Raw genomic sequence first — 20,437 nt, 5'->3', positions numbered from 1 at the left:
AAGTTAGTAATATGAAACAAGTGAACTTTTTGCAACATTACCAAGAGCAACCACTGAAGAAATCCTTTCCTCCTTTCCAGGAGAAATTATTGCTACTGTAAAGATGGTAACTATAGATGGCTGAATTATGTCCAATATTTAGCAAAGACATTTTTAATCATATTTTCCTACTGTTAAACCATTTCTATAGCTACTAAATAAGACATTTCTGATTTTTTAACAGCTTGCAGTGACTAATTTATTCAAATGCAATTTTTTCGATTATTCATCTCCCTCTCATGGCAATCTTTTGAAATATCTTGACATGACTTATTGACCAGTTTCCCTTAGCTCTATTAAATAGTAAATTTTGTTTAATTTATTAGCTTTTGTATATGTAACAGATAGTTATTCTTGTTGGTTGGTTTTGTTTGTTTGTTTGTTTGTTGGTTTCTGATGGTAAGATCATAGATCCATACATGTTGTGGTGAGCCACAGCTCCCGCCAGGGTGTGCTGGACCCCATGGGACAAAAGGTCCAATGGTTTAACCCCCCAGGGGCCCAGGAACCATGAAATGGCTGCCTGCCTTGACATGGCCGCCCTCAGGCAGCCCTCAGGCAGTTTGGCGGGAAAAGCCGTTGGCCCTGGCGGGAAAGATGTGACAGCTTGCGTGTCTGCAATGGCCGCCAGCCTCTCCTCCCCTGGTTATGTCATTGCTTTTTAATTGGCCCTGGTTCACCCTCCCTGCCTATCCCGTCTCCCATCGGTCTTGCTGTATATTTCCCTCCCTCGGTTCCTCCCCTTTGCCATGTACCTGTTGGTTACTTCTGTGTGTTCCGCCTCTGTCAGGGGCTCCATGGGGCTTTTTTGGAGTTTTCCTTCGACCCTCAATAAAACTGCTTCTGTTTCCCAGAAAAGCCTCCCTCACCTCCTTCTTCTCCCCAGCACCTTGGTCAACAGTGATTGAAGCGAGCCTCACCGCAGTTCTCACCCAGCCTCCCGCTCCTTTGTCGAAGAGTGTCCTTTGCTGCAGCAGCTGACAAAGACTTGCCCAGAGCTCGACCTCAGAGCTAGCCACTCGGTGAGCGTCTGCGGCACATACACGCACAACAGGGAAACTTGGCAACCTCAGACAATCAACTAATCCCACAGAAAAGAAGACCCATCCCTTAGTAGAACAGATGAGATAATAAAATTTAAAATACAACTCAAAATTGTAAAATCAAAGCCACAAATATCTTCTATTTACTCTCAGTAAGCAGAGTAACCAGCAAGACCATGAAATCCATTCAAAGAATGCCATGGAAGTCACTGCAGTAGTGGGATAGCAGTATAAGTATGCTAGGAAAAAAAACATGTTTTGTAAGAAATTTAGGTGAACCCAGTTAGACAGTAAGGCTAAATAAAGTGAAATAAATTCAACTGTCATAAGAAAATCAGGCTCCCTGGCACATTTAACCTACAGCAATGATTCTGCTACATATTTGCTTAAGTTCAGTTATCCCAACATGGGCCAGAAAGACGTGTACTCGATCAGTGAACCAGGCTGAACTCTTCAAAATTCCATTAACTTCTCCTGCATTGTCCAAGTGAAAGCACTGCCTCAGTTTCCCTTTATGTGAAGTAAGAATCCTCCTACTGCTTTGACAAGAGTCCTGGAGTGAGTACCTGAACCATGCACAGCATTTTTACACACCACCTCTAAAAATAATAAATAAGCATCACACAGAATTGTGTCCTTTTTTTTTCCTTACCAATACAGACATTTAAAATACATGAGGATTCTAGAGGAGGAAATGGGGGTAGGAGAGGGAATCAAATCTACAGGCCTCTTGACCTTACCATTTTTTCAGTCTATAACAACAGAGACCTCTCTGTTTCAAAGAAAAAAAAAAAGCCCATTCTGTTCTGAATCTCCTGTGATGAAATGGAATTTGCATTCAGCATCCATCACCAGTGGTCAGAGGAAATCACTGTCTCCATCGAAGATTGTGCACTTTAAATCCTCTGCTAGTTCAACTGCTATATATTTGATTTTAATTAAAGTTCTGTCATGAATTATAAAAGACCATATCTTCAAAGTCATTAATTAAGGCCCCTTGGTGTCTGAATACCAACACTATAATGACAAGTGAGGTGTACAGTGACTAGCAACAAGCGGCTGCCCAGCAGCAGCAGCAAAGCAAGCAGAACTATTATTCTGACATATTCAGGATTGCACTTGCCCATTGTTACAGCGAAGAGATCTCCCATGAATACAAACAGAACAGCAGTGGGGAATAGTCAGGCTTTGGTGTGGCCCTATTTGTAAGTAATGTGCCTCTTCATACAATTTGAGAAATGGGTCATTCAGTGCAGTATTCCTTAGGATCTGTCTGAAATCTGAACAGCAGAAATGCCGTAGCTCTGTTCTATGGGCTTAGGAGCTGATCATGCCATCACATCAGTTTAGCTCTTGCTCTTACTATGGGGGTAGGGGTGGCTACCTGGCTAGAAAAGGGCTTGGTCCCATCATCTTTACTCACATTTTACACTGCAAGGTGCCTCATGGAGCTCAACAGGCCCATTCACAACATATGGCACAAGGCAACACCGATGTGGATGGCAGGATCCATTCCCAGTGCTACTGAGGATCATGCTGAGTTTACCAAGCTTAACCAAATACAGCAGCATCAGGACTTCTTCTGAACTACCAGTATGTGGAAGCACCAGTATGGAACCACCAGCATGTTAGTTCTGCACATTGTATCCACAACGTCCAGTTCATTATTGAATTTTAAAAAATTCATTTCTAATTTAGTAGCAAGCTAACAAATCATATCTATGTGTCAGCAGAACTTCACATCCTTAGAACCTAATTTCCTAAAACAGAAAGGATGAGAGAAACAAAAGGAAAAATATAATTGCTACCTTAAATGCTGAAAACCATATCTGGTACCAACTGTTGACCCGTTGTACATTGTCCCACTCTCACCCCTCCGTGCACACACACACACATACTGATTTCCAACAGTTTAAAGACTCCCTCATGTGGTGGTCAGATATGGTGAATTTGATCACTGAAGCCTGAGCCAGCTGCTGAGCAGATAGAGAGCACATCCAGATAATAAATGATGTGGATGTTTAAACCTTACGTTCTGTTAGGATCAACCCTTCAACATACAGGGCTTAGATGAGCTCACTTGCCTGCAATATAAATGAGTTCTTGCTGAAGTTATTAATCCTTTTAAACTCATTGGGGACTGCTGTGACTAACGATTGCTTCCTAGAGACAACCTTACTAAAACAAATAAACTGCTAGTATCATGCCTTCCTCTGTTCCTACAGGGGCACACATCTTCAGCCAGCTGCAGCAGGCGCTCACTATTTCTGTTACAGGCACTGAAAGGCAGGTACTTGGAGCTTAGTGACTTGCCAGTGTCAAACCCCAGAAACAATGTAGTCCCTTAGTATGTCACTACTGTTACTCATATAGATGGTCCATCTTCAGCACAGGTACCACTAAGAAAAAGCAGTGAGTGAATGATTCCTACACACCTCAAGCTCAGGGGGGGCTCAGTCTGGCAACACACTAGTGGCCTTGCTACTTTCTACCACAGTGCCCTACAAGTCAGACATGTGGCAAAAGGCATCAAAATCTTGTTTTTAGCATTGTCCAGTCCCATGCTTTCTTCTGTAAGCTCTTTGGTTTCCTGGTACTTATAAACTTTTCTTCCCCAGACAAGAAGAAAGAAGGCTCTGGAATGCTGATCCAGGAGAAATTGCAAAATGGGATCTCTGAAAAGAGAATGAGTCACAAGGCAACCCTGGAAAACCAAAAACTAGCCAAGGTCTGGCTAAACTAGACCTTGGGATAATTTCATTGGCACTTTTCCTGAAGTTCAGGCAAACTTTTCCATCACCAAGCTTTGGGTTTTCCAGTTCTGTTTGAAACACTCTGACAACACCATATTAGCTCTAAGAACTTTAATTGGTTCTTTCTTTTCCACAAATCCTGCTAAAATCAATGCATGCATCTGCGTTAATTGAACTTGTTTTGCTTCCTAAACCAGACACTATAAACTGACAGCACATGACCTAGAAAACACATAAGAGGTTATATACACATACTGAAATAGTTTACTTGCAGACACACATCGCACTGTACCCAGTTAGAACCAGCTGAGTTGGTAATCAGAGAATCAGCTGTTTTCTTAAGACCTTAATTGTCCTGATGATTATTTACTTCTTCAGCCTAGCAACAGGTTTCAATTTAAAACATGAAACTCCACCAGGAATAAATCCATCATCCTCCCATGGCCTGTGCTCAGGACACTCTGCCTGACATACTCCTCTGGAACCACAAGGAAATCATCAGCTTTTGATAAAATTTTGGAATTAGTGACAATAGGAATTGCTACAGTACATTTCTGGAGGGATGACTACTCTGTGAGCAAATTACCCAGGACACCATTTGAAGTCTAATCTTGAAACTGCTGAGTGCTTCTGAATCATTTCAAAAATCATTTTCTGAAACAGAAAAATCCTTTGATAAAAACAGCATGTTAATGCCTGCTCGTGTTTCTCTTACCACAGTCAGATCTACTGAGAGATGTAGCTTACAGCTCAAAAGACATCATGATTCCCTTGTTACTGTTATTATTGAAGTATGCCCTCAAAAGAGGTATTTGCCCTCTCAGACTGTGTGGTGTCTGCCATACAGTAACTATTAATGCATGAAAGTAGACATTTAAAAAGTAAATTTGGTATCTTACTCACAAAGTAGATAGTTTAAAATTTTCAATATGGAGTTGTTCTGACCTGAAACAAACTCAGTAACTATAGAGGAGCTTTTTATGATTAAGGAGAGATAAAGCAATGTGTATATCATAAAAATACCTAATCTAGAAATTATATGCAACAGGGAAATTAATTTTTCCACAAATACATAAAGGCAATAATAGGAGATATAACTGTTCCTTTTCTGTAGCTAATCCAGAGGTAGCATCTGTTTACATAGACAAAATATCTTATGGAGGATTATGGTAAGAGAAAGGAAAGCTAGGTTATTGCTTCAGCTCTTCCATAAAGTTGGTAGATGGCCTTGGATTCTCTTCTCAGCAGGGCCTTTTCTTCTTTCCCTTCATTTTGTATTGCCTCTTTGCTTAACGTTTAACTTCTAGGGAGTCTACCCAGAATTAATTATTTAATTATTTAATCTAATTAATTACTGTCAGAAGTAATCTCTTCAGGGTATGGAGGGCTGAGGAATGTTTATGCACTAAACACTAACACCAGTTAATCTGTCAATGTCAGAATATGTCACTTCAGTTGCTTCAGAGTCTGTCTCCCTGATTTAACCTTACCTAGTCTGAGATAAGAAAACACATCATAATGTCTTCAAACTCAGCAAGAGTGGCAGGGTGACGGGGTAATTTGGGCTGTAACTGACCTCAAGAGTCATTTAGCCCAACCTCTGAGTCAAAGCAGAGGCCAGCCAGCAGCCAAATGTCCCTACTGCCAGGACTGAACACCACTGCATTCCCAGCCTGTAAAAGCAGCACCTCTGTAGCACACTAAGAACAGGATGATGGCTTAGAGCTTAAAGACATAGAGCTTAAAGACAAATACAAGGAGATAAGAAACATTTTACCCCAAATTTAGTCTCAATACAATAGGACTTCTACTCTCACAAAGTGTCATCAGCATTTATTTTGCATTGCCAATCTGAAAGAGGGGCAGCTCAGCCAGGATTTCTGATGTCATGTGCTAATGAAAGAGAATGCTTTTCACTGACTGCTCAGAAACTCAATCTATTGCTTCACCCAGTACCCATAAATCCAATATTCCATTATGTATTATGTTTCCTAATTGAACATAACTTGCTTAACTGCTCACTCACTGAAGTAGTATCAGCAAAAATGCAAACAAAGGTGAGAAACAATGCTTCACTGCAGGTCTGCGTGGTTTCTGTTGCTTTGCCAGTTTCTTTTACAAAGTGTATTTAAAAGGTGACCTCAACCTACTCTCACTGCCAGCAAAGATAAGAAACAAAATACAGTGAGATTTTCAAACTGCACAGACCTCACAGTCCATTCAAAAGTTTCCTCATCCATTTCTGATCCAATATTCATTAGGACAGAGGGAGAACAGAGCATTCATTAGTTTTCAATGAGGTGTATGAGTGCCACTGAATGTGCCAGGACACATTTGGCTTTAAACGGCTTCACCACAGTACCCTTCTAAATGAAAACTGCTAAGCTGTCATAAATTACATTAAAATTCTTATGAAAATGGCGTGGTTCTCATGACTTAGGATTTATGTCAGCCCTTGACCTAACATGGAGCACAGAAATAACTGCAGAATTTGCAACATGATACCTAATATTTTTACTTGCTTAATTAAGGAGACCTAAGACTAACTTGGCACACATAGTGAAGCCTTAGCCTTTGTTCTCTTACAGTGTCACATGGCCAGATACAAATATGAGCTGTCATCACAAACAAAGCAGAAGAGTCATTCCCCACAACCAAGTACTGGGCACTGGAAAACCTGGATCATATTTCCAGAACTGCTGTTTATTACAGCAACACTTTAAATGACCATGGATTTTTTGCTGATGGGGAAATGCTACAAAAGAATGTGTCATTTCAAAGTTGAACCATTAGGGGAAAGTTGTTCACTCTAACTCAAGTCACATTGGATTCGTTCCTGAAAGGATGAGCAGGGATAAATACAAAACCACTTGCTGACAAAGACAGCTCCATTCATGCACAAAGTTCCCGTAACTCCTCTTTCTCTCCTGAGCGTCAAGTGACATTTCCCATGGCTGATTCACCCAGCAGCCCTGCATATAGTTGCTGTGTTGGGCTCTCATTCGAAGTATATGGGCAGCACAAGCCCCTGAAAATGCTTTCTCCCTGAGCCCTCAGCCCCTCCTTTGAAATCCTTGCCTTTATGTAAGACTATTCTCTTCATGGATGATGGGGCACAGTTAGCAAAATAGCTTGATATTAACATAAATCAAACAACTGCCAATATTAACTATTTGCAATCTATTATCAAATATCATCAGTAAATTCCAAACACCTGCAAAGTACCTTCTTTTCATTAACAGCCCTATTTGTTAACAGGGGTCATATCTGGAAAACTTTTCATTTAGCATTCATTGGAAAGCCGTGGCAATCTTTATGGTGACATACAGGTCAGAGGAACTTTCATAGCTGGACTTGTGTTTAGTAGAAACTGTAGACCCTTGGCTGGCCAGAACACAGTTTGCAATCATGCAGAATTACCAGCCTCCCATCTTGAAATGTGATGAGCAAAACCCCCAGATTAGGGATATTCAGCTAAAATAATATTTCACTTGTAATAGCACCTCAAACCTGGCAATATTATGAATGACACAATAAATGGACTGTCCATGACAATGGCCATATTTACACCAAAATTTCAGATTAAGGCAGCTGCACCAGGTGGTCAAACCCCCCTTACAAGCAAACACTGAATTTTGTACAATTTCCCTGACATCAGTTATTAAAGTTAATTTCTACTGCTGAATCTGCCTAATTGTATTTTACCCTGTAGGGGTAAGGTGACACGCTGTGTCTGTTGGTGGCAAAGCCTCAAGCTGGGTCTGAACCCAAGGAGCCGCAATAATCTTACTGAGAGTTCTGCAGGTTGTGCAGAGAGCAGGGAGGGAGTGAGGCTCACACAGAGCACGCTGAGCCCTGAGTACAGACCCACACTCTGTGTAGTCTCAGCAGGAGGGGGACAAGAAGCCTCACTCAGCTGCACTGCCCTGTGCAGGGTCTGTCTCAAAATCCATAATCAAAATGTTTGCTGCAAGGCACTGTGTGGAAGCGTAACCACATGACTAAAGCATATCATTATGTCTGTGACATAAAAATAGGCTAAAAAATAGTAAAAATTCCTAGCCAGGAAAATAATGTTTAGTAATTTCTTTCTCTCTCTTTTTTTTTTTTTTTTAAATAAATGTGGGACACTTTGTCTTCAAGATTGTCAGGTTTTGTTTTTTCTTCCTCTCTGGCATAAATAAATGCTTTCATATATACAAATGAGGAGAAAATGTGGCCTCTTTCAGCAATAATAACTATCTGCCTGTTGCTACCTTAAAATCACAGCAATCACATCTGGTAACTGCCCTTTTCTCATGTTTCCACTAGTTTTCAGACTTCCTCTTGTGGTAGCTTGAGACTGCGCATCTGGATGTTTTAAACATACAAAGGAATTGCTAGAGCAAGCAAAAGGGAAAACGGTGCTGAGAGTTAAGATGTGCAGATAAGCAACTGGTGCACTGCAGCTAAAGTAACGGAGAGGCAGTGGGCAAAAGCTTTTTCCAAAGAGGAGAGTGCAAGTTTAGGCAGCATGAAGACTCACATTGGCTGTGGCTTCATTTTTAAAGTACTATTCATCCAAGTATATCTTTTTAACAAAACTTTAGCCGCACCGTCACCAATCATTAAGTTTCCTGGAGACAGCACTCCCAAAACAGACAAAGAACTAGCAGTGGTAAGTGTTGGTTTCATCTTTGCTTCAGATTTATATTGTTGTTTCATAAGCAGATGTTTCTTTCTTGTTTCAGCTGAGGCTAAGGAATGAGTGTAGCATTCTTTCCCTAGAGTCTCTGGAAGTGCTAGCTAGCTAGCAAAGGTATCAGCTTTCAAAAGTTAAAACTGGAGCCAAGTAATGTTTCCTCTCTTAAAATTTTTAAAGCCAGCAAAGAAAGTCAGTTTTTTGGGTTTTTTTTTCCTTAGGTCTCAAGATACAAAATATTTTTAGTAAATCATCACAACTATAATCAAAAGATTGCAATGGTAAGAGGGGAGAAGGGCAAATAAGAGACATGTAATTCTTTTTACTTAAATCAAGTAGACGTGAGGGCAGTCGAGACTCTCTTAATGCATGTATCACAGCTTTCAGAAGTGTGTTTTCCAGATTGTTTACCATGCATTGCATAAACACAGCTTTAAGGGACACTACAACTGAAAGCTGGCTCGAATTTCAGAAGCCATTGTGACTAGTTTTGACTTTGGAAAACAATCTCATCAAAGGTTTAAAGACATTTTTTTCCCAAATCCAATCTGGAACAAAAAAAAAGAGTTTGGATTTCTGTGATATGAGCAAATTATAGCTATAACTCTACAGCATTTTATTCTAACCTTTTTTTAGCCCCATGGACCTTCATAAAAGTGACATTATGTGGAAGTCCATTTAAAGGGAGATTGAGACAGATTATCCTTATTTAGCATGTAAATTATAGACATTTCTCTTCTTCAGCAGTAAATCCATTTTAAGGAGGATTGAGATAAATTACTCTTATTTTAGGACATAGAGATTTGAAAGTTGGTCACTTCTCTTTAGGAGTATGCATCTTGGGAAAGCTTCCCAGGTTAAAGAAGGTCTGGGGGAGGGTAGAGAGAGAATTTCCAGTTGGGAGCTGTGTTGGAAAGTTTAGGAAAAACAGACAAACTGACCCAAAAAGGGCATTCCTCAGTCGTTAACAAAACAAATTCACCCACAGTTTTGCCCTAACAGCACAGTAGCCAAGGGCTGGGGGCAGGGGCAGTGCATTTGGGAGAGGAGAGAGGGGTCCCACATGTCTAACAGCAATTTAACCACTCTTAGAGAATCTATTTTCTTAGACACAGCCAGGCTTTTATTTAATAACTGCAATCCACATCTCCCCTCATCTCTGTTTCTTTCAAACAACCTATTTATTATGTGTACTCAGAGGAAAATTACAAGCTGGTTTAACTCTGCACCACTTCTTTGTCTTTCTTGGGGTATTCTTGGGCAATGCTTACTGGCTGCATTTCCTCACACCCTCCATCAGAACAGCCCCAACACTCAGCATCAGAACACAAATTGCTATGTTGCAGCTGGACCCTGTTTCATTAATGGGCTGGATCAAAATTCCAGATCACCACAGCTCCCTGCTGACTCTGGGGAAACAGCGTTTCACAGCCTAGGCCAAGATGTGGTTTGCATAGACATTACATTTCTTCAAGATTCTCTCCTCATAGAACAGCTGATCATGGTCATTTGTCATCTTCAATAAAATCTCCATTTTAGGAAAAACTGAAAGGGGTTAGCTTTTTATTTAGAATTCTATCAAGTAAAATTCTTTATCATGCCACAGATTATATTTTTGGTTGTATAGCTTGCTCCCAAACCTAAAATGGCAAGAGCAGCAGCCTGTTTCTTCAGTAAACTTCAATCCTGATATACAGTCTATATTATACTATGGTACATCATTGGGGGATGCAAGCAGAGGCATAAGAAAATCCATCGAACTACATGAAAGTGAAAATCAGGATAAGAACCAAACTGGCTTGTTTGATTATGTTCTTAATGCATTTCACATCATTTCCACCAGGCCCCATTAACTATGTGTAGACAGCAGCTCAGTGGAAGCTAAGATGAAACCACTCTGTGTTCCTTATTTGCCAGTGCCACAGTCTCCACTGGAGAAATACCACATCAGAAGTCCATTACAAAAATCACAAAAACTAGCCACAGTCTGTGCTTAATCATGATGAATGGAGGACCTTCTGAAGGAAATGGTGTAACATCTTGATTAAATCCTTTTCTGAGTAAGCCCTGAACCATTTCCTATGCTGGGCAGATGAGGTTAGCCTGGACTTTGTGAGGAGAGTGGTGAAATCTAGGCTTGACCAACAGCAGGTATCAAATATCCTCTGCTTTATATTCCTGATGTTGTGGTAATATCCCCAGTCTCCTGGGTGTATTTCAGCAATTAATTAGACACATGAAACAAGGTTTCTCTTGGGAATACTTGCTGGCGCAAGAACTTAAATGTGCAGTCTTTTTGGCAGGCTTCTTGTAATCCTCAGTTTGAAATAGTTCTCCCTGATATTCCTCGTGTATTTTTGGCAAATAGACCTTTACCTTATTCAGGTGTTTTCCTCCCTTGGACTTGTAGTTAATATTTGGGATACAATACCTGAAGGGTTTTTCTTCCTCAGCTGCAGATTGTTTTTACCAGGAAAATCAGTAACTTGCAACCTTCCTGTCTCACAGCACCATTGGCATCTCTCAGCTCTGGGCAGTGCCAAGCACCCATTTGGGTGCAGTTTGGGAGTAGCTGCCATTTCACACAGCTGAAGCTTTTCTTTCACAGAGAGGCATAAAATACTGTAAACTCATCCTTAAGAGAAGGGGAAGAGACTTTGGTGGGTATTATTTTAGGTAGGAGATGAAAATAATGGGATTTTTGCCATCTTTTGGATCTCTTATGATCACTCTTTTTTAATGAGAAAGAACTGTATGAATTGCCATCATGGCTGTATCAGAAACATCAGTCTGGCCATAATGTGCTGGAGCATTCAGTGGAGTTTTAAGTATGCAAATATTGATTGGCTGCAGTGTCCAAGCAACTGAAATGTTACCAAATACTTTCTTCTTCAGTTCTTTGCAATGTTTGGCTCAAAAACAAACACATACAACATTCAAACAACTCTGTGTGGTTTGAATAAAGAATGGGGTTTTTCTTTGCAATCAATGCGGTCTCATTTGTGGGGTTGCTTTGATTTCTTGAGAAGTTTCTCAATAATCCAGATTCTTCCAACACCAATTACACAAAGTCTAAAACTGTAAGCAGATTTATACATCATAAAGAAAACAAAAAAAGACAAACCCATTTTTACTTTGTAGCTCTACATTGAAGTTCTATGCTCTAATAACTAAAAGCAATTCATTAAGTAAAGGTGATAGCTAATAGTGGAAATGACTGTTTAATTAGCAACATCATGTGATCAAGGATGCTTTGTGTCAATTAAGATGATTCTGCTGGTCCCTCACTTACTAATAATAGTAATTTTGAAAACTTAAAAATTACAGGTAGAAAGCTAACATGGAATTACAGTATTTATTTCTTTACAATGATTAACTATTTATTTTATGAATTTTAAATTCTTTGTTCTGTGCTTTTTTTCCCAAGCAATACCTGAATAAATACTATGGGTGCCCAAAAGACAGTTGCAATTTATTTGTCCTGAAAGATACGCTGAAGAAAATGCAGAAATTTTTTGGGCTGCCTGAAACAGGAGATTTGGATCAAAACACTATTGAGACAATGAAGAAACCTCGTTGTGGTAACCCTGATGTAGCCAATTACAACTTCTTTGCAAGAAAGCCAAAATGGGAAAAGAATCATATAACATACAGGTACTGACTGGTACTGACTGGTAATGCTGGGTTCTGTTCACATATAACCATAGCACTTCCAAGACCCAAAGGCTAGACAAGACTCCTTGAATTAGAATCCCCTGGTGTTTGGATAACTACCAGATGCTTTAACAAATACCTCTGTGATTTCAAACTGTAATGTATCAGGAAGAATCATCTCGACATCAACTTTCTGGTTGAAACTAAAGAGATTTTGGGTTTACTCTTTGATCTGCAGCAAGCATCCTAAGGGAGTTGGAGCAGGAGTATCTCACCTGCCCACCTGCTCCAGGAGGATCACAGTATTTATTGATTGCAGAGGCCAAACTCCTCTTCATCCTGCAGTCCTAAAAAGGAGATGATTAAATAAATTTTAAAATCAAGCAATTGTATTTCAGCTATATACAAATACAAGTTATAACAAGCCTATTGCAATAAGTTTGGCATGTTCTAATTTCATATTCTTCTGAAGAGTTAGGGACCAATACAGCTCTCATTGTAGTAAAAAACTCATTACCTTAGGTGGTCCATGAGCAATCATTTACCACCAATGAGAAAAACCAGCAGATTTGTCTTAGGTGCTTGACTTAGTCTGCTGTTCCCTCACACGTTTGGACTCCAAGCGTTCGTTGGGCTGTGACTAACCTAATAAACGCTGAAAAAACCCGTGGCAGCTGCTCTTGCAGCCCCTACTTGCTGATGTGCTCCCTCTGATTCTTCCTCACTCTCCTTAGGCACAAAATAGTTTCCCTCACTATGCACAGTCACAGCAGCAAAGAATTGGAAACTTGTCTTTAGTCTTTACATGGCAGATAGGCTATAATATAAGGCAGTAAGAAGTCCAATTAAAATATATGAAGAAGAAGAAAGCAACATACTAGAGAGTTTGTCCCTTTCTCAGGTCAGGCCTGCAGCTTTATCTTACATGCTTTTTCTTCCTGTTTCCCTGTGTATCCTATTGCCAATGTATCCCACACACAGGTAAAGGATTAGCATTCCACAGGGATGAAACAATATACAGTTAGAGACACAGGTGAGGGAGAAGGGCTGCTTTTCTGCTCTTATTGAAGGGCAAAACAATCCACACTTGAAACTTCCGGAATGTTACTGAGCTCCTTTTCTGGTCTCAGTGCTAATGCAAAACTCAAAATGTTTTGTGCAAGGCTCACTGCCATCCAGGCTTTACAGCCTCTGGATTTATAATTTTCTTCTTGCTGCTGCATCAATTCCAAAAGAAAATAAACAGTAAGTGCAACATCTAAACACATCTCTGAATCAAAGGAAGTTGTTTAGATCTCATGTGCAGCAGTGTTACCTCTTAGCTGGTTTCACTGCTGAGTCTACTCAGCATGTTGAGCAGTAAACAACTAATACAGGGAGCATGTTTGTGTGTTACTTAACTGTTGCTTTTACCTCTAAGGATTATAGGCTATACCCCAGATTTGGATCCTGAGACAGTAGATGATGCCTTTGCTCGAGCCTTTCAAGTCTGGAGTGATGTCACACCGCTGAGATTTAACCGAATAAATGATGGAGAAGCAGACATTATGATTAATTTTGGCCGATGGGGTATATTTTTCTATTTTTACTTATGTTTTTGGTTTTGTTCCTTTCATTAATCCTCAGTATTAGAATGATCCACCCTCATGAGCCTTTCTGGCAAACCTTGTCCTAGTTCACACTTGGCTCATACAAGCTAAGATCTAATTTCACTAAGACTTTCTTTTACATGAGAGAGAGAGAGGGAAGTATTTATACAATATCCTTACACTATATTTATCTTTCCAAAAGAGAATTGCTAGGGGCAACATTTTATTTTTAAATTTACAAATCAGAAATAGAACTGAGACATATTGGTATAGATCTTCAGATGATGTGAGCTGGCTTCCTGCCACAGAAGAGAACGGAATAGCATCATACCACTTATTTATAGCTTTGTATGCTGTTTTCCAGTGATAGTGGTGAGAGTTCTAACATACTGGAGAGCTTAAAAATGGATTCGTGCCTTCCAATTTTGACTCCATAGCTGGTTTCCATTCTTTAGCATGGCAGAATGCAAGCTTTCAATGCATTCTTTGGTCTTGAAGAATTTAAAAATATGGATCATGAGCAGAACTATGGTTTGGGTGCAGCTGATGATGGGTGACTTGATTCATTTTCATTGTGCATGCCTTCTCAATTAATTTTGGTTTCCCCTGAAAAAATATTTATGGCTTTCCAGTGTAAACATGGGGGGTTTTAACTTCTGGACAGTCACAGAATTTTTAATACCAATAAAGATATTTGTGCAGCCAATTACTTGGGAGGTAGACTTTGGAAGTTAAGTGAAGAGTTCAAAGAATAACTGAACTCTTTGTAAAAGCCTTCATTTCAAGCTGGTTTTCATTGCTTTAGCTACTGATGAGTTGACCTCAAAAGCTGCAGAGATTCTGTACACTCAGGACTTCAGATCCTCATCCAGACTGGCTCGGTTTGCAAAAAAAAAAAAAAAAAAAAAAAATTCTTACAAAAGCAGAAGTGTTTCTGCTGGTTTTAGTACTTGCTGGCTATAGCCAGCTCAGATACTGTGGGCAAAGAGCTGCTTCCACAATTCAGTCATTCCTATCACTTTACTGCATATCAGATTCACAGGGGCTGAGACAGCTGTGAGGTTTCTTCATTTTTAACCTTTCTCTTAAGCAAAGGATCTACTTTGAAATAAATGGGAGTAAAGCACCTGATATATGTCAAAATCTTTTTCTTAACAACTGACACACTAGTCTCCTGAAGGGAATGAACTGAACTAGTATTAAGAGTGACACCAGCCTGAAATCAGTGTAGCAGAGGAGAGAATCAGGCCTGTGTATTTAGGGCTTCTGTTAAATGGCAAGACATCAGACCAAAAGACCAGGAATGATGCAACTGGAGATGCTGGCAGCCAGCTTTGATGCACAGGTCAGTGTGGTGGGAGAGCTATGAATACCAGGGCTATGCCCGTGCCAGCCTGCCTTACCCACAAGTGGTGTACTTCCAAGAAAAGCCTACAGTGTGTTAACATGAGAGCTGCTTAACCTGCTGCTGCCCTGTGAGCTGCCTGGCTCTCGGAGTGCTTCAAGTGGATGAGGGATACTCTCCTTCAGGGCTCAGAGAAGCAAGAGCAAGCTGGCTTTCCAGAGCTCACTGCTGACACCCAGCTTTGCTTTCCTACTGGGGTAGTGAGTATCCTGCACAAAGCAAAGAGCACAGCAGTGTGAGGTGCAGAAGAAAAGAGCAGCCTGCAAAGTGAAATCTGCCTTTACTTTCTAATCTCTGTGTTGGAGAGTGATACGAGTTACCTGAAAATATCCCTCATCTACAATGTTTACTTTAAAATTCCCTATCAGCTTTTATTGAGAAATAGCACTGTGTATACAGTCATACATCACATGTACAATTCTTCACTGTTCTTCACAATTTTTGCTTTCTTTCCACAATACTTATGAGATATAAAATACCATGCTGTGACAACTGCAGTACTGACTCTTAATGTTCTTTGTAAGAACTGGCTGCTTCTCTTCTGGTTCAATCTTTCCAGCACAACCCAAAACAATAAATTCACTCACTAGACTATTCTGCTGCTGTCTTGGATGGGAAAGTACACATGATAATCATCATTCATGTACAGACTCTGCCTGAGGTCATTAGAAACTGCTCTTTTTTGTCTGCTTGCTCCTGCAGAACATGGTGATGGATACCCCTTTGATGGCAAAGACGGTCTCCTGGCTCATGCCTTTGCACCAGGGCCAGGAATTGGAGGAGACTCCCATTTTGATGATGATGAACTGTGGACTCTTGGAGAGGGACAAGGTACCAGACTTTTTCATGTTTCAGAACATATGGCCTGCTGGCTGCTCTGTTTTAATACTGTTTCAGGCACTGCATTAAATTCTTTCACTGACTGACAGTAAATATTAGGAGGTGAAAATTCATTTATACAATTTAAAATGTTTTCTACAACATGTTTATGTAATTCCTAATGAAATAGGATTTCCCTTTCTGTTCCTCCACTATTACCCCATGAAAAACTGAATTAACAGTAGGCCTGATGCTGCATAACCTTCAGGAATTCTGTGAAAGTACAAAGCCATGGCTACAATTTTGAATGCTTCAGTTCTCAGGGGTTCAAACTACAATACCTTTAAGTTTATTTTCAAGAGGCAGACTGGTCAGCGTTTTTCTGCTCACATGATGATTTAAGATGATTTAAGCTGCAGCTCCAGTTGCTAAAAGTAGAAGCATCCACTTGAACAGGTTTTTAAATACTCATAGTATCTTATAAACATGTGGAATAGAAATCACTCATGCTGGTGACCAAAACAAAATTAACATCAAACAGCAGATTAAGAGCATCTTCAAGAATCTTTCACAGGCACTTTGCCATACCCTTAGAAGAAAAGATCTAGATAATATCACCTGAACTAGGCAAAAAAGGCCTAGTAGTTTGTAACCTGCTTTTTCTGCTTGAACTTTGCCACAATCATACATACTGATTATCATCTTGTCCTGTAAAATAATTTGGAACACTTAAAATAAGAATATAAACTCACATTTGTGTTTCATTTCAAATTCTAGCTTTCTCATCTGTCTTCCCATCAAAAAAATAATTGAACTTTAATACCAAAATAGTCATCTTCCTTCTGTTGGGCTTTCTTTCACCTTCAGAAGAAGCACCAGCTGGTAACTGTACTAAGTGGACTGGTTCCCTGCCTCAGAGGCAGGAGGAAACTGTTTTCCCTATAAGTGAAAATACTGCACAAGCAACCAGTTAGTTACTGCCATTAAAAGAAATGCAATGAATAAGTGACTTATCTATGCATTAACATATATTCCAGCACCAATACTGTATTCATAAGACTACATGTGTGTACAAACTGAAATAAACCCCAGGATCTGGGTGTGTCTGTGTTCCTTACCCTGTCCCCCCGTGCCACAGATGTCACACAAGTCCCACTGGAAATACCAAAGTGGTTTATGAGGCACAAGGCATGTTCAGCTCATTTTCAGCTGCTGCCTGGAACCTTTGAAACTATACTGAACATTTTAGACCGTATTACTAAAGAAACTAAATTACTAAATGTATTAACAGCATGTTTATAACTTTGCCTTGCCATAGTAACAACATATATATTTTTCTGGGCTGATTCTAACACTTCACCATGAGTAATATCCATGTAATTCTTTTAAAATTACCAGTTTATATTTCAGCTATGATCATCTTGCCAATAGAGAGACCAGCAGTATATTGAATTTCAAAATGGAAATTCAGACTGCATTTCTATATCAGTATCTTCCAGGAAAATAAGATGTCCAGAAATTGTATTTTTTGTATCAGTTGGTGGCTAGTTTCACCACTGCATTTGTTCTCTTTGTAGTGGTCAGAGTGAAGTATGGAAATGCAGATGGTGAATACTGCAAATTTCCCTTCTGGTTCAATGGCAAGGAATACAACAGCTGCACAGATGCAGGACGCAGCGATGGATTCCTCTGGTGTTCCACAACCAAAGACTTCGATGCAGATGGGAAATATGGCTTTTGTCCCCATGAGTGTAAGCAGACCAATGTTTCTAGTGATTTTTCTCCTGGCAGACTGTTCCTTTCTTCTTTGCTCATCCACTTCTTGTGTTTTTCCCACTTCCTTTCCTTTTAGATAAAGGAATGAATGTCTTTCAGAAATCATAACATGCCAGTATCTGTACTAAATTATTAGAGGGTCTAGGAAAGCTAAGATTGTACTTTAATTCTACCTTTTGGAAGATGACCAGAACTGTTTCACAAGGATTTTATTTCATATTTGGAAACATTCATCTACAGATTAGATAACGAGTATAATGCCTTTGTGTAGCCATAACTTTTTAAAATCATACACAATATAATTTTTATTATTATTATCTTTCAAATGAATTTATAACAATATGTTTCCTTTAAAAACAATAGGAACACATATTTCTGTGCTTGAAAATTTTGATGAGCCTTTACATCTTGAGGATATAACATTTCAGACTATTTATTGGTATGAGTGTTAATTTCATCTCCTGTACATCACACAGTAGGAAACCTTTAGAGAAGCAATTAATTGGCTGTAGCCTACTGAGGTAATTTATCAGCAGTGAGAAGAGTAGAGACGGTAAGGTGCTTTCAGCCACTCGTTCCACGTCCTGTTTGCCAGTTCCTGGCACATACATTAACAGACATTCCCAGTACTGCAGTTTCCCACACTCATTTATTTCCCTTTGTACATAACTGACTATTAGCTTTGGGCAGCAGGGAGTGTTTCATCACTCTTTTTACCTTTCATATCAAGCACTGGGTCAGTAAAAGTCCTGCCTACTACTCCTGGGTCATAAAAAAAAATAAGAAAGTTTTGAAGGAGAGCAAACCAGAAAGAAATGGTGCTTTTTTCATATTCATGCTAATCCTGCTTGAAACAATAGTACTGAACTTATTTATAATGTTATGGCTACATGCAGTCAGTACAAGGAAAGAGAATCCAGATTGCTGAAAGAAGATCAGTGATGCTTAAGCCTCAAGCTACCAAAATATGTTCAGGGGTTTGCCAGCCCAAGAATGCACAAGTAGAGCCCAACATGTCCCAGCACACAAGTACTGCCACACATGTACATGTATTCATATGTACATGTCTGAAAAGAAATGCATTTTTCAAAATTTTGCAGGTATGTGTACATAGAAAAAGTTCAAAATAGGATTCTCTGGAATCCTGTTGTAGCCAAACACTAAATGGATTCCTGCTTGACAAGTTTTGGGGTTTTTTCAAGCTCATTTGCAAGACTATACAGTTTCAAATACAAGATTACAGATTTTCTGCCTCAGGATGGCAGTGGTTTCCAAAGATTATCTGTTGTAGAACATATCAGTCTTGAGCCCTAATGCAGTAAAAAGTTATTCTTTAATTTCCAGACCCCTAATTGCCTGGTATAGATCACATATAGAGCTGGGATCTACCCTGGTGACAGCTATTAATACAAGTACAGAGGATGAACAAGCAGGAGTATGAACTTTACACAGATTACAAAAAATTTTAAAAATCTATTGTTAGTGGTATGACTTTCAGAATATTTACTTCAGCAGACTGTAAGTGTGCACATGCACATAACTGCATAATCTTTTTTTTGGGGAAATTTTGACATCTCCTTTATTTCCCACCTTTCCCCAAATCGCCTCTTCCTTGGATTAATTCTTTCAGCCACAAAAGAGAAAAATTTGGCTCATTTCTTTAAAATACTGCAAGCACTCAGATGCAGTCAGAATGAAGCCATGATTATAGGCAGCTGGAGAAATGGAGATCCACATACCCTGACTGATACACCTTTGTAAGATCCTAAAGTCATGCAAGGCTGAAAATGTAAGCAGTGGAGCACTGTCAGGGAGAGTTGGTTCTGAAAGTGAGATTCCTGGAAATGCCAGTGTCAGGGTTTCTGAAATGGAACAGAAGGGTTTCAGCCTTTTGTTTCTGATGTAATTGTTTTGCAAGATCCATGAACAGTTATTCACAGATGTTTCTTATTAAATGCAGAGTGGCATTGTTCACTCATTATTCCAAGGCACCATTTGCTAAACCCCAGCTAATAAATTCAGATAGGGTAGGATTTATATCAGACAGTCTGTGTTGGCGGCAACATTCCTGGTTGTTGGCCTTTGTTTCTCTCATGTTTAACTCACTGAAGTTAGTTTGAATTCTTCTCATTATAGAGCCACAGTGCATATATGGAAACATGTCTAAAGCTGTGGTGCTGCACCAGGCTTTTCTAAAGTTAGTCCCAGATCTGTACCCTAATTTTGTAAACTGATTGAACTATTGTTTGTCAAAGCTGGAGGTAAAGCAGAAAGTTATCTACCTACTACGCAAATCTTACACAGGTGTGCTGAACTTCTCCTTTGCCATATGGGATCAAGGCATCTTGATATCTCTCATTTCCAAACTCCACTGACACTACAGGCAGTTTAGGCTCCTAACATTGGTCCTCCTGTATATAACAATCTGTTCTCTGCCTGTACCTCCCTCACACTGGTCACAGTTCTTGTAGGCTGCTGCCTGACTGCTCTCCCAGGCACAACCCTCGTGAAGCTGCACCTACCTCCACCATGGATCTGTGCCACAGCGGTTTGCAGCCTTCCAGCCTGAGGTTTCCTGACATCACAACTGGTTAATTTTTCTAGGAAGAGCTAAAAGTGAAGTTCACATATTAGTAATGTCCAGTCTGAATCTGCTCTCACTTCAGTGTGTCTTTACC

The 20,437-nt window shown here is 39.7% G+C and overlaps 1 protein-coding gene across 1 annotated transcript in view; it reads left to right on the top strand.

The window, feature by feature from the left end:
• The first annotated feature begins 8,164 nt into the window (after window positions 1-8,164).
• MMP2 (matrix metallopeptidase 2) overlaps window positions 8,165-20,437 on the top strand; it is a 29,323-nt gene continuing 17,050 nt past the window's right edge. Inside the window, exons 1-5 of the mRNA XM_010396599.3 lie at window positions 8,165-8,492; window positions 11,944-12,170; window positions 13,591-13,739; window positions 15,867-15,995; window positions 17,561-17,734. Coding sequence (XP_010394901.1) covers window positions 8,349-8,492; window positions 11,944-12,170; window positions 13,591-13,739; window positions 15,867-15,995; window positions 17,561-17,734 — 823 coding nt within the window. The 5' untranslated portion in view covers window positions 8,165-8,348. The remainder of the gene's footprint in view (window positions 8,493-11,943; window positions 12,171-13,590; window positions 13,740-15,866; window positions 15,996-17,560; window positions 17,735-20,437) is intronic.

Source organism: Corvus cornix, chromosome 11 (genome assembly GCF_000738735.6).
Source record: "Corvus cornix cornix isolate S_Up_H32 chromosome 11, ASM73873v5, whole genome shotgun sequence".
NCBI classification, from domain to species: domain Eukaryota; kingdom Metazoa; phylum Chordata; class Aves; order Passeriformes; family Corvidae; genus Corvus; species Corvus cornix.
The sequence above is the reverse complement of the archived record's forward strand: the minus strand, read 5'-3'. Positions and strand labels throughout refer to the sequence as shown.